The following is a 14,139-nucleotide window of genomic DNA, read 5'->3' on the forward strand; positions in this document are numbered from 1 at the left end:
ATACAGTTGAAGGGACTGTTTATAATTTTCACATTTTTAAGTTGTGAGGATTTAAAACTTAAATATAAGGCTTTGTGCAGGAAAAAAATGATCTTTACCTTCAATAAATTTATAATGTAGCACTAATCCAGTATAGATTGGAGACTGAATGCTTTCTTACTCTTAGGATTCATACCTCTAATTCATGTGGTTAAAACAGTGTTGTGGTGAAGTAATAGGGCCCCTTGAAAGAATCTACAGAAACATAAATTTTACTGAGTTGTACTCTACTGGTTTGTGAGAACATCCGTGTATTAAGGAGATTGGTAGTTTAATTTGAATATTTAAAGAAAGTAATTTGAATGGTTCTAGTACTAGGGCCATTATTAACTAGTAACATAGATTAGTGACTTTAACTGGGTGTCCTTGTTATCTGATTTGTCTGAAGTGAAAACTGTTAAGGTGCTCTTTTAAAATGTATTTGGAAACACCATAGTTAGGGTAAATACAGTGTCAGAATACAGTCTTGCATATTATTTGCTTAGCCAAATTTATGAAGTCTAAGTTAGGCCAAATTGAAGGTTTTGGAGTTTTACATTGGGGGTGAGTCTAAATTCGTGTGTTTGGTGAGCACAAGGACATGGGAAAAGAATTTGGTATATTGAGGCAGGCTTGAGTTTATAATCAAAGCAAACTCAGTTCTTTTTCATGTCCTATGTATTTAAGAGAGGACAGTTTTCCCTCAGTTTTTTTCCCCTTCCTTACCCCTACCGCCATCAAATACAGCCCAACCAAATAACTGTGTTCTTAATTTAAAGGAAAATGGCAGACTTGATACCTGCTGAATATTTCGTGTAGACAGAGTATGGCAATGAATGAGATCCCCAGTCATTGCCCTTGTAAGCCTCGCAACCCAGTTTAGTGGGAGAGACTAATGTAAACAGCTTTAATCAAAAGTATATCAATTGGCCGGGTGCTGTGGCTCACACCTATAATGCCTGCACTTCGGGAGGCCAAGGTGGGTGGATCACTTGAGGTCAGGAGTTTGAGACCACGCTGGCCAACATGGTGAAACCCTCTCCATATTTAAAGAAAAAAAAGTAAGGCATATCAATTTATGGTTATCAAATAGGTTTTTTTGTTTTTTTTTTTTTTTTTTTTTTGAGACTGCGTCTCGCTCTGTAGCCCAGGCTGGAGTGCAGTGCTCACTGTGACTTCCGCCTCCTGGGTTCAAGTGATTCTCGTGCCTCAGTCACCCGAGTAGCTGAGATTATAGGTGGCTGCCACCACGCCCAGCTAATTTTTGTATTTGTAGTAGAGACAGGGTTTCACCATGTTGGCCAAGCTGGTCTTGAACTCCTGACCTCAGGTGATCTGCCTCAGCCTCACTGCTTTGCCCCTAAGTGCTGGGATTGCAGGTGTGAGCCACTGTGCTGGCCTCAAATAGTTTTTATCAAAGCTACTTCAATTAGTGGTTAGCAAGGCTTAAAGACTAATTCATTGCTTTATTTTGACACTTGTCTGCAACATGTTGCTTTTTTTCCTGTGTCCTATGGGACCTAGTCATCTGTATGTTAGACTCACAGAGGAATTAAAGAGATAAACATGCATGTGCTAAATTGATTTCTGTCTTGCTTTGTTATCCTATGTCTTAAAAATAACATTATTATAAATTTCCCAAGAGTTGAATTAATACTAACAACTGGTAACTCATTTTTATGTAAACAGCCTACTTGAGACCAGAAATCTTCTGGACCGCTTGGTGGATGTCTGCCTGCCATTCTCATTGGTCCTCTGTTCATCCCTTCTTTTCTAGAGCTTCTCCTTACCTTGGCTTCTCTTCTGCCACATAGGCCTGTCTGACCTGTCCTCAGGCCCTGTCACTGCCCTAGATTACATTTCCCACCTCTTCACTTCCAAATCTGGACCTCTCGTTTAGACCTTCTCTCCTGATTGCCAGACGGCATGTCCCGCTGTCCTCCGGTGTACATCTCCAAAGTGTCCCACAGGCATTTATCTCAGATGAAGTTTCAGGTTGGACTCATTCTTCTGCCCCAACAGCAGAATGACTCATTGAGCCATTCAGCACATTCTCTGTATGGCAGATTCGGTGCTGTCTCTGGAAATACGTAAATATAGAGCGATTCCTTTTTCTGTTGAGGCAAATATGGATTTGGATAATTTCTATTCACGTCATGAATGTGGTATGTGGAAGGTATTCTGAGAGCAGAAAGGGATGTTTCACAGCACAGCCCGGCTGTGTGGCGCTCAGGGCAGGCCCTCTGGAGGAGGTGAGCCTGGGCTCTTGGGCTAATGTTTCAGCTCTCACTTTCCAGTCCTGAGCTGTTGTCGCCAGTCCATCTTTCATGAGACCATTGGAGTGATCTTTCTGGTCCTGTCACTTCATGGTTTAAAGTTTCCCTGGGCCTACACAGTGAAGTCCAAATTCAGCATGGTATTACAAGACCCTTAAGATCCAGTCTTAACCATTGGTTAGGTATCCTAGCCATACTGTTTATCTCTTAAATGCCTCTATGCTCTTTGACAAGTCCAGCTCCTACGTGTTCATACCTCACTTCTGTGACACAGCCTGCCTTCAGGGCTCCCAATCTCTGTAGCCTCCCTGAACTATGCATTTGCTCTGCTGCTTGATTTGTTTCTGTGACTGTCCCATTCTCCTCGGGACACATAGCAGGGACCTTGTCTTGGTCCTTTTTTTTTTTTGGCTTTAACGAACACAGCAAAGAACCTGACATAGGTGTATTCTGAGTTTACCACTGGGGTTATCACAGAGATCTGCTAAGTGAATACAACACAGTGGGGACCCAGAACCTCTAGAAATGGTTGAGGATTACAATCCCCAGATAGCTACAATCAGGGAATAATGTAACCTGTTTGCCTGGGGTGCTACATGGTAATCTTGAATTAGAGCAACTGAGACTTCCATGGGACCTTAGGGTGATAACCATTAAACCTACTCTTTCAGTGTTTACTTTGTAAAAGCATCACACTGAGGAGGGTGTCATTTAATCCTCACACCTACCCTGGGTTATTAACACTGTTGATGAAGAAAGCCTTACTTGGCTAAGATACGGAGCAAGTTAGTAAGTGGTAGAATAGATACTCCAGTCCTGTCTCCAAAATGCATATTTTTTTTTAATTTAAAAAATTTTTAATTTTCAATGTATTTCTTATTTTTGATTTTCTATTTTCTGTAGAGTTGGAGTTTTGCCACGTTGTCCAGGCTGGTCTCGAACTCATGGGTGCAAGCCATACCCCAACCTCGACCTCCCAAAGTGTTGGGAATACTGGCATGAGCCATGGTGCTTGGCCTCAAAATGCATACCCTTAACCACTATGCCCTTACATTTTTGGATGTGGGATTTCTGTCTACCCATCGCCCCCACTAAGACCTAGGGCTTAGGTGTTGAGGTGGGAAAGATCTTGAGGCTTTTCTTCTCAAAATTAATCAGAAACAATGTGAATTTTATATCTCTTTCTGGGGTTTTCCCCCATAAGCTAATCTGGATTAGTAGACTTAAAGGTGAATGACCAACTGTATCCCCGGTTCACTGGTTAGGAAAAGTACATAGTCTTTGTGTATAGGCTATTTTCCTTGGTAACCTTGGGCAACATGCTCAACTTCTCCAAGCCAGTCTCCTTTGTGAAAGGTGATATACTTACAAGACGATATATTAAATGAGAATCCAGGCAGGTTACCTACCCTACCATGACACTGGAAGTATTCTTTGCTTTAAGAAAAGGAGAATTGCTGGTTGGTTCCAGGTCCTGTGGGTACCCTCTTTTCCCCTGGGCAATTTTACTATAAAAATAGACCAAGGATCTCAAGGCCCAGTGGCTTTTGCCTTCTGGGATACTTTTTTGCCTCCCTGTTTAGTAGTAAGGGTCACATTTTAAATTGCAGCTATCACACTGGGAGGGGGTCAGATCATTTAGAACTTTGACTACTTAAATATTACTTGATAAGATCTTGAGCTTGTTTCATGTTGACTAGTGAAGTTGGTTACATTGTCTCTCTCCTCAATGGAGGGAGAGATTCAGAGTTGCCGTGTCCAACCCAAGTGCTATCTCTGGAAAGGGATTGAAATCTGGTCTCCCTTCATTCTGAGCTATCATCATGGGGGTTAGGTGAAAGGGTCCCGAGTAAGAAGATGGCATGGGTCCTAGGGTGGGGAGCCCGATGCCAAGTCAGACTTCACTCGGTAGCTTTATTCAAAACCCCACTTTCACTCGTAGCATATCATAAGTGGTCTCTGCAAGTTGCTGACCCTGATTCAGACTGTTCCATAAAAATCAGACACTTGGTTTTAGTTCCCAAACTGATTTTGATGACATTCTTGACTGCAGGGCTTGGAGTTAACCCCACTGGGCCTGAGTTGTCCCTCTGTGAAGTTACACATCATTTCAGACTCAGTCTGGTGTCATAATAGGCACCGATGGGAACCATTACTGTTATTGGCTTTTTTGGCTTTAATCTTCCCAATTGTAAGTTCCTTTCATGTTTAAAACAAATTTAAAAGACGGGGACTTAGGCAAGCTCAGGCGGTCTAGCCTTTAATATAAGAATTTCAAAACATAAAGGAAAAAAACTTTTTTTTAAGCAGTACTTTGTGAGTTACAAGACAGCAGCAGCTCCTTAGTGTTGATTGCTGAGGCCTTTTTGGTTTGAAAACTCTGCTTCCTTTGTGAATTTGGTGTTAGGAGTTCTTATTGTTATTTTGCAGCCTTTACTATTGTCCTTTATTTACTGAACACAGTGAATACCAAGCACTGTTTATTAGAGGCTAGGAGTAGGGGCAGGTGATTAAAGAAACAGAAAAGCTAATAATCTCCTCAAGTAGTTTCTGGCCTAATAGAATTATAGTAGACAGTGAAGTATCTAAACCCAGGGAATCAGATTGAGGAACTGTGTCCATCGCTTTGAGAATTAATAGGCTGCATTTCTGGGTTCTCCTGTTTTTTTTCCCAACTGAGTCTTTCTGTGGACTTAACATGGAACTTCTTATTCTCTTAAATCATTAAGTTGCTTGACAATATTCTTGGATTTGGAGAAACTGGATGTAGGGCCATATGAAAAAATCATTTGGAATCAGATTTAGGGGTATAAGGTTGGATAGGAATGTTTTACAAAGAAGAATGTAAGGCAAATAACTAATTTGTCACATCCAAAGTATAAAACTGCTACTTTTTCCCTAGAAAAGGAAAGCTCATTTTAGGCAGCCTAAACCAGTAAGATTTTCTTCCTCCTCCAAGTGCAGATTTTTGTACCCTTTGTTTGTCAAAACATTCTTTGGCCCTACGCATGCCAGAATGATATAGAAAGGAAGTTACCACATTTTTTTGAGAACAAATCACTCCTGATAAAATTTCTTAGACAATTGATAATCATTTTAAGAAAAAATTTAATTGTATTTAGCTCTGTGTCTCGCCCCTTTGGTGTCACTCTTCTACCTCTTCCATCACTATAGCTAAATATTTAGAAGTATGTCTTGACACCTAGCACAAATGTTTCAGTTAAGTATCTTAAAACTGATGGATGGTATGGCTGGGCACCGTGACTCACGCCTGTAATCCCAGCACTTTGGACTTTGGGAGGCCAAGGCGGGTGGATCACCTGAGGTCAGGAGTTTGAGACCGGCCTGACCAACATGGAGAAACCCCGTCTCTACTAAAAATACAAAAATTAGCCAGGGGTGGTGGCCCATGTCTGTAATCCTGGCTACTCAGGAGGCTGAGGCAGGAGAATTGCCTGAACCCAGGAGGCAGAGGTTGCAGTGAGCCGAGATCGTGCCATTGCTCTCCAGCCTGGGCAACAAGAGCAAAACTCAGTCTCAAAAAACAAAACAAAAAACCTGATGGTATAATACGAAAGAAACGTCTTGCAGTTTTCTGTTGCAGAGAATTAATTAGAACCAGCCTGTTGGATTATACCCATTCACCTTTCAGAATCCTTTCTTCTCTGTGGAAACCAACACTCTCAGCAGTGTGTGGAACACAGTAGATTCTTAAGGAATGCTTGTTGAATGTTGCAATCTGCATCTTCTTGAAATAACAGAACTGTTGATAGCTGTTTAAAAGTAAAATGTGTCTAAAAAACATTTGGAAATTAAGATGTAAGGGATTAATGCACCAAAGCAATCTCTTAATTACTTAAAATGAATTATTTCAAAGAATCTTCTTTAATTGAATTTTCTGTGCAGTCTGGAATTTGTAAATTACGTCCCTTTGTTCAAACCAGCCCCTGAAAAGAACAATTAAGGCAATTAAGATAGCATTAAAGTTTTCAATGAAGTTGGCATTTTCTGTGTATTAAGATTAGATGTTAGCTGCTGAAGTTTGTGGAGGTAGGACATAAAGCTTCCAACATCAGTAATGCAAAATTGTCTTGAACCTGCGATAAAATTTTGTTGGACTTTTTTTTCATTGCAGTGAAAAGGGCCATGTAGCATGCCTCAAAGCCAGGTTACTCAGCATAGTCCTTGTTTAAGCAGTTTTGATATTCATTCAAGTTCAATTTTCTCACTGATTTTATGATTAATTTCTTGGAAAATTTGAAAGTTTTCAAGAAGAAAAAAATTAATATCTTGTTATCCCACTATATGGAGATTAACTGCAGTTCAATGTTTGGTGCATTTTCTTCTAGTCTTTTTTTCAATGTATAAATATTAAAAGTTATTTCATAGTTGAGATCATACTGCATATATGATACTGTATCTTGCTTTTTTCATTTTAACGTCGTGAGCAATTTTCCCATGACATTACAAACTGTCTTTGAAAAATGGAAAACATTTGGGGCTGTCAGCATAACTGAAAATGTTTTCTTGGTGTGACACATGTATCTTTGTAATTGGTTTGATTTAGTGTGCTTTATTTCAATAAAAATTCAGTATTATAATTTACAGCTTGGGGTGGGGAGTGGTATCTACTTCAAATTACTGAAATCTTCCTAGTAGAATTCCTTTTTAAATGTTTGAACTCCCCTGGTACATCTTAAACACGACATTGACACTGCAAGTGCTTGGATGTCCTGGCACCTCAGAACACAACTTTGTGCAAAAGGAGTGCTGTGCATCTGAACAGTGCAATTCATTTCCAATGCAAGAATGCCAGTTTCTTAGGGCCCCGGGTCAGGATATTACCCACTTTGTTTAAGTTGTGATTTCAAATCCCGTTTTCTATGGGAGGTAACACTGGTGGAACAAATCTGCAGAGGGCCCTGCACCTGCGCTGGTGGATCAACGGTGTCTTCTCACCTCGAGGGCTAGCTGCCTTGCCTTCCCTCATGGGGCTTAAGTGGCTGGGAAGCAGATAGACAGTGTAGATGAAGTCCTGGGCCCCTGGCTGCTGGACTGAGGCAGTGAGATGACTGGGCTGGCATTTGTTCTTTCTCTGCCTGTGTGTGACCTCTATGTGCCTGGAAACTGAATTACATGTAATTAATGCTGCAAACAGGATTTTCTTATTGCCTAAGCATGAACTTGGTATGAAAATAATAGTTAATAATTTACCATGTAACTTGGATTCTTATAACCTGGACTGTAAATTTGTTTTAGCTCCAGTGGGAGTTTCCTTTTCAAAGTATGATGAAACCATCCTCATCTTTTCCACCCCTGGACTAATCATTTAAAATGGATACAGAAACTTTAAAACTGCTGAGTTTATCTTGTGTTAAGCAATTAAGACTTCTCTGTCTAATCATGCTACTTGTTCTGCTTTTGTCAATTGATAACTCCCGTAGCCCTTTTGAAAAAGTATGTTTTTGGTAGAAATTAAGTTGTATGCCCTCAGGACGTACAACTTGGTTTTTTTTTTGTTTGTTTGTTTTCTGTTTTTTGTTTTTTTTTTTTTTTTTAGTTCTGAAGCATGTTTAGATTTTTCTGTACTTGTATAGGTCTCATTGTTTATGTGGCTTAGCTAAGGTTTCCTAAAGCATCTTCTAGTAGCTGTCATTGGTTTGTAAAATAAAATTTGGGCTGTCAAAATGCACATTTTTTGGTTGTTAATCTTAATTATTTTTGACCCTTGTGAAAAGTCTTTTTGGGGAAGATTAGGTAGGCAAACTTTGAAAATATTTTCACTGCTATGAGAGTCAGTCATAGATCATATTGCACATTAAAGTTATCAAGCTAAACACCCAGGTCATACACCTAGTAGAAAAAGATGATCTCCCAGAAGCTGCTAGAATTTTCAGATTGACCAAATTGATGTTTAACACATCTTCTTTTTCATGGAGAATGGCAACTGAAACAATAAGGAACATTTGCTTGAAATCCCTAGTCCACTTCTGATACAGTGTTTTGAGCCTTCCATATTGTTAGGTATTAAACATGCTGCCGTGAGACTCCTGTGTTAACAAGGGCATTGGGGTGGGGTTTGTTGAATTCTTTTAATCATTTGAAATGATAAAGGGGATCTTGATTTTAATTATTGAAGTAGCCCAGTTTATTGCTGAATGTGCCCATATTTTGCCATTATAATTACCTTTTGGATTATGAAACAAGTATGAAAGGTTATCTTTGAAGAACATGGGCACCTTGTAATATGTTACAGGCTGAGACACTAGGATGAAAGAAGGCACAGTTCTCCCCTCAAGTTTAGTCTTGCTGTAGAACTTTAAAAAAAGCCAACAATGGGGATAATTGAGTTTTAAACTTGATGGAAATGATTTAAGTGAAGAGAACCACCTGGGTTTATTTCCTGGTGTTGGAGAGGTGAATGAACATCAACAGTTGAGCCTTTGATTTCAGTGGATTTCAACATGAGGGGGTGGGACTTTGAAGTATTATTCTTTTTCAGAATTCATAAGTGCCAGGCACTGTGCTTAGGTCATTAGATGGAGATGAAAAGATATTTTCTATAGGAAGAGATGGTTGATTGTACCATGCTGTAGAAAGATAGCTCAAGACTTTTTTTTGGTTTATTTTCTTTTTTAAAAGTAAGGTTGTGCCGGTTGGGGAAGAGGAAGTGAAGTTCCTTTTTGATGGTGTTGAGTTTGAGATGTCCAGTAGGCAGTTAGAAATCTGGGAGGGCCGTTGAGCTCATTAGTCTAGTTTTGGGAAATGTGTGTGTGGGTAAGGTAGGGGTTGAGGATATCACCCAGGGTGACACCAGCCTTTCAGGGGCAGAAGGGAACCCCACCAAGGCGACTGAGGAGGGAGCGGAGAGTTTCAATTTCAAGGAGGAGGAAAGAGGAGCCAGCAGGAAACTAAAATGGAGAGGTAGGAGAAGCAGGGAAGGAGCCTCAGAAGGGAGGTGCTGGGGAACAGGTGGGCTCACTCAGGGAGTGAATGTTAGGAGAGACAGACATTTGCAAATGTTGGAAGAGACAGATAGTTGCAGGCCTCACTATTTCAGAGAGCTGCAAATTGCATGATGTTGGTAGTGGGGACTCGGTCTAAGGGTGAAGTGAAGAGGGCAGGAAGGGAAGGGAGAGAAACTGTTGAAAAGAGATGAGGCTTAAGAGGCAGGCTGGCCCTAGGACCAACCTGAAGCCACCTTTTTGCTAAAATACTCTAGGCTTGGAAGAGGATCAGAATAACTGAATAGGAATATAGATTGCACTTGAGTGGGAGTCTCTTGTTTACTACCTGTTGACCTTGGATGAATTAACTTTTAAACTTGGATTTTCACCTGCAGAATGGAGATATTATAGGTGTCATAGGAAGTAATTGACATAGTACCTGATGCAGGGAGTATTCTCATGTTAATGCTTCTTTTTTTTTAATAGGTGTTAGCCTTGGAAAGGTTGAGAGGCTAAAGAGGGACAGTGTGATTTCCTCTGACCACCAGTGGGAAGGGAGGATGTGTCTTCTGCAGGGAGTGCAGCCAGGGGATTGGTTGAATCAGTGCAGAAAGTAATGGGGGCACCTAGAGTGTGGAGTTGAGCACCTCAGAAGGGAGGTGTGGCCCGCAGGACATTGTCAGCATGTGCGATGATAGTGGAGGCCATGGATTTGAGAACATTCACAGAATATTTGGCGGAGGGAAACGTCAAGGGGAATGTAATAGATTTGATGTGATAGGAGGCAGAGGCTTTTCAACTTAAAATTCAAATTTAAACTACATATTTAGGGAGTTCATGATTAGAAAGAATGGGGCCCTGTCAAATGAAACCTCTAAGCTTACTTGAAAATCTTATAAGTCCTATTCTTTGAAAATTAATTGATAGTCAAGCAATAACAGATCCCTAGGTGAGGCGAGAATAGTGGAAGGGGAAATTCCTAAGGCAGAAGATCACTGCCAGTGACGGTAGGTTTTTAAAAATGAAACACTGTGGTTCATGTTTCCTGGCCTGACTCATGCCTTTCACAGGTTTATCCTGAACATTTAGGAGTGGAATGTAAGTTTGGCTCCTTAACTGTGTAAGAGGTTAAGGAAAGGAATGAGTATCCATGAGTGCTGGGTATATTCTGGATTCAGTAAAGTAACTTTCTTTTGTTTTTGAGACAGAGTTTTGCTCTTGTCACCCAGGCTGGAGTGCAACCTCTGTTCTTTGCAACCACCGCCTTCCGGGTTCAAGCAATTCTCCTCCTCAGCCTCCCGAGTAGCTGGGATTACAGGCGCCTGCCACCACGCCCGGCTAATTTTTGTATTTTTTAGTACAGACCGGTTTTCACCATGTTGGCCAGGCTGGTCATGAACTCCTGACCTCAAGAGATCTGCCCGCCTCAGCCTCCCAAAGTGCTGGGATTACAGGTGTGAGCCACTGCGCCTGACCCTGGATTCAGTAACTCTTAATGTTGAAAACAAAGCAGCAGGATTCTTCACAACCCTCTCCCCTCCCCGCTTCCCTGAAGGATTAGAGAGGATCATGATTGAGGCTGTCCTGAAGGATATCTACCAAATACATTCCAGACCTTAGGTGATCACGTAGCCTGATTTGTCCAGGGCAGACTGACTTTGTACCTGATGTCCCAGTAGAAATTTTAACAGTGACTCTTTCCGGGTTCAACAGTAATCGGTTTTGGATGGCAAGTTATGTGATCACCTTATCTAGAGGGGATGTTGGAACAAGCCCACCTAGGCCTGGAAGTGATTTCTGGCTCTCCTGAATACATCACACACATACACACTCATCACGGGGGTCTGTTGGAATGGTAACTTTGGATAACCAAAAATGTCTTGTCTTTAAAGCAAATGTCTCCTGTCCTTATCTGTAAATTTTGTGCAATACCTACCTCATAGATGGGAGAATTTCATGAGATACTTTTACACCTAGCACAGTGGTTGACACATAGTAACTTTTAGTAATTGGTAGTTACCAATACTGTAGATATTGGTAGTATTACCAATAAAATATATGTCAAGGCCAGATGATATGATGTTTTTCCAGAATAAAACTTAATTGCTTACTAGTAATCCCTTATAGAGAAAATAGGCAGACATGCTTTGACATTGTGACAACATGGAAAGTAAGTGGGTTGCTTTCAAAAGGGTTAAATAATTGAGCAACTCTAAAACCTTTTTTCTTCTTCCTAGGTCTTAGTGGTGCAATGGCTAGTATAAGCGTGCGTTCGAGTACCCCAGGCTCTCCTACACATGTAAGCAGTGGATCGAATGCTAGTCGAAGGAGAAATGGACTCCATGATGTCGATTTGAACACTTTCATATCAGAAGAAATGGCACTCCACTTGGACAATGGTGGAACTAGAAAGCGTACCTCAGCCCAGTGTGGCGATGTCATTACAGACTCACCAACCCATAAACGCAACAGAATGATCTAAACTGCAAACATTTTCACACCCACCATGCTGCTTGAAAGCCACTTGATCCTCAACATATACTATAATTGCAAAGGAAACATGAGGCCATCTTCCCTTGTTCACTGTTTAAGACAAGTGAATTCTATAGTGGTTGCCATAAAAGGAAGTTCTAGGTATTTATAGTAGATGCCTCTTGTAATTATGGCTTTCTTAAAACTATAATCCTAGCAGAGGACATCAGATATTGTGTAGTCGTTAGCAAGATCATCATAGGCAAACATATATCCGTTCCAAGGCTAAAAGTGACCTTAACTGTATTTATTCTCAAAGGGAAAGGAATATCAGATGTTTATTTGGTTATAGAATGCTTTTTTTTTTTTTTTTTTTTGGGGTCCATTTCCTGCTGTGTTGAGTATTTTGCTTCAACAGTATTGCCAGTTTCCTAAAATTGTCTAAAAACATGATTTGGCTTCCATTTTTGCAGCTGCACTGTACCATGCACCTGGTTTCTATATAGTAACAGTGTGCAATTCTAATTATTGGACTGTGCCCTGTTTTTAGTTTTCAAAGCAGTTTCTAATTCTGGTGATTGTGTGATGTAAAGAGGTGCTATGATGGTCATGCAATTAATACTAAATATTGAATCAATGCACAGAGCTTTATTGGATTCACTTTGTGTGTGTTAGTGCTCTAAAGTAGCAATATTATTATTAAACTGCCCCCAGATTAACCCTGTAGGCCTAAAGTAGTCAGTTTTAAGACAAACACTACTTCCCATGCGGGGTACTTTCCTTATGGTAAATGTAAACATGTAGACTGCATTCAAGGTGACCTAAAGTAGAGAGGTCATGAACTTTGAGAATGGGCTTCCTTTTTGGTTCAGTATTAGTGAGAGGGAGAGGGAGATGGATGGTGGGATAGGTTTTCTAGTCTATCATTTTACATTTTTCATGGAGTCCCTGCTTAGTGCAGTTTCCATTGGAATGGGTGGAAGATGATAAAGCTCTCTTTTATCTACTAATAATGTGATTGCAACTTAAAATAGCAAAACCCAACTCTCCCTGTCCCTCCAATCCCTCTCCTAAAAAGTTCAGTTTGGAATCTCATTCTGGAAAAGATGGAATCGCATGGAGATTCTCTAGCTGTTAGGTAGACCTAAATAAAAGTTCTCAATAGATTCCTCTTTTGAGTAAATATAAGACCTCTTGTAGCTACAATGTTTTAGAGCATGTTTCATCTTCATTTTTAATATCCTGAACTGAATGATAGTGTTTTTTTAGATGAAGAACTGATGTCAGCCTGCCAGGTACTGTAATTTATTCTATCATATTATTATATTATATATCAAGTAGGACAGTGAAAAATGTTTCCTTGCAAACTTGTAGTCCAGTATCAGTTACTTCCTATTTTTATCCTTAAAAGACCATTGCAAATCAGTGTAAGGGTTTTTCCAGTAATTACTCACAGCACTTTGTTAAAGTTTGCAATTTCTTCAGCCATTTAATAATATCTTTCTGTGAAGAAACTTTGCTGAGTTAACCATAAATATTCATTCATTGACTGGGTGGGATGTGAATGGAATGTTAGAAATGTTGTGTGAATTGAAGTTCTGTATTCATTATAGATGTAGCCCTTATTTAAAAAAGTGAATTCCATACTAAAACTAGGAATGAAAGTGAGATATTTCTAAATTTTTGCAAAAGTGGATCATTTTTTGTTTGACTATAATAGCAGGAAGAATTATAGCAATCTGTCCTTTTACCCGAAACAGACAAGCCTATGTATTATGAATACTTTCAAGCTTCCCTTTGGAATATACAAGACATGCATTTGGAGTTACCTTTGTTTTTCTATCGTTGTAAATTTAGATTCTGGAATTGGGGTTTGGTGGTGCAATATGTTGCTCACAAGTGGCCAGAACTCCTATTCCTAAAAGGATTTTGAGATGGAGGAACACATATTTAATTCCCCTTTATGCCTTGGTTCTCGTTCCTCTTTCCACGTTGGATAACAATTTTTTTGTTGTTTTGTTTAAGTTGGTGCTCTGAAGCTTAATCTCAGTACCCTTTACTCTGAATTGTCAAATTTTGATAAAACATGTGCCATTTTCTTTGGTAAGAGAAGCAGGTCTTAATGTCTGCCAGAACACAATTTATATGCCTTATTGGCTTCATTAAACTTTTACAAAACTTTAGCATTTGTTAATTTTTTCCATTGCATTTACTTTCAAATGCACCTAATGCATTTGTCACCCAGTCGCAACTTTTCCCTTCTCCGTCCCATTGCTCTCTCCTTTCCCCCACGCACAGAATAAACATGAAGCTCAGCCGTAGAAGCGTAATGATTTCTCTTAGGAAAAACTTCTGACAGCTAGATTTTTCAAGTGTTTCCCTGTGCTAGTTTAGATGCAAAACAAATCATGGAAGATTGCATACCT

At 39.9% G+C, this 14,139-nt stretch overlaps 1 protein-coding gene across 1 annotated transcript in view; it reads left to right on the forward strand.

Moving 5' to 3' along the window:
• The window catches only part of HAPSTR1 (HUWE1 associated protein modifying stress responses), a 28,016-nt gene extending 14,120 nt beyond the window's left edge, over positions 1–13,896 (forward strand). The window contains exon 4 of the mRNA XM_054452984.2: positions 11,479–13,896. Within this exon, the coding sequence (XP_054308959.1) occupies positions 11,479–11,723 (245 nt within the window). The 3' untranslated portion in view covers positions 11,724–13,896. The remainder of the gene's footprint in view (positions 1–11,478) is intronic.
• Positions 13,897–14,139: the final 243 nt, after the last annotated feature.

This window comes from Pongo pygmaeus, chromosome 18, assembly GCF_028885625.2.
Source record: "Pongo pygmaeus isolate AG05252 chromosome 18, NHGRI_mPonPyg2-v2.0_pri, whole genome shotgun sequence".
Lineage (NCBI taxonomy): Eukaryota > Metazoa > Chordata > Mammalia > Primates > Hominidae > Pongo > Pongo pygmaeus.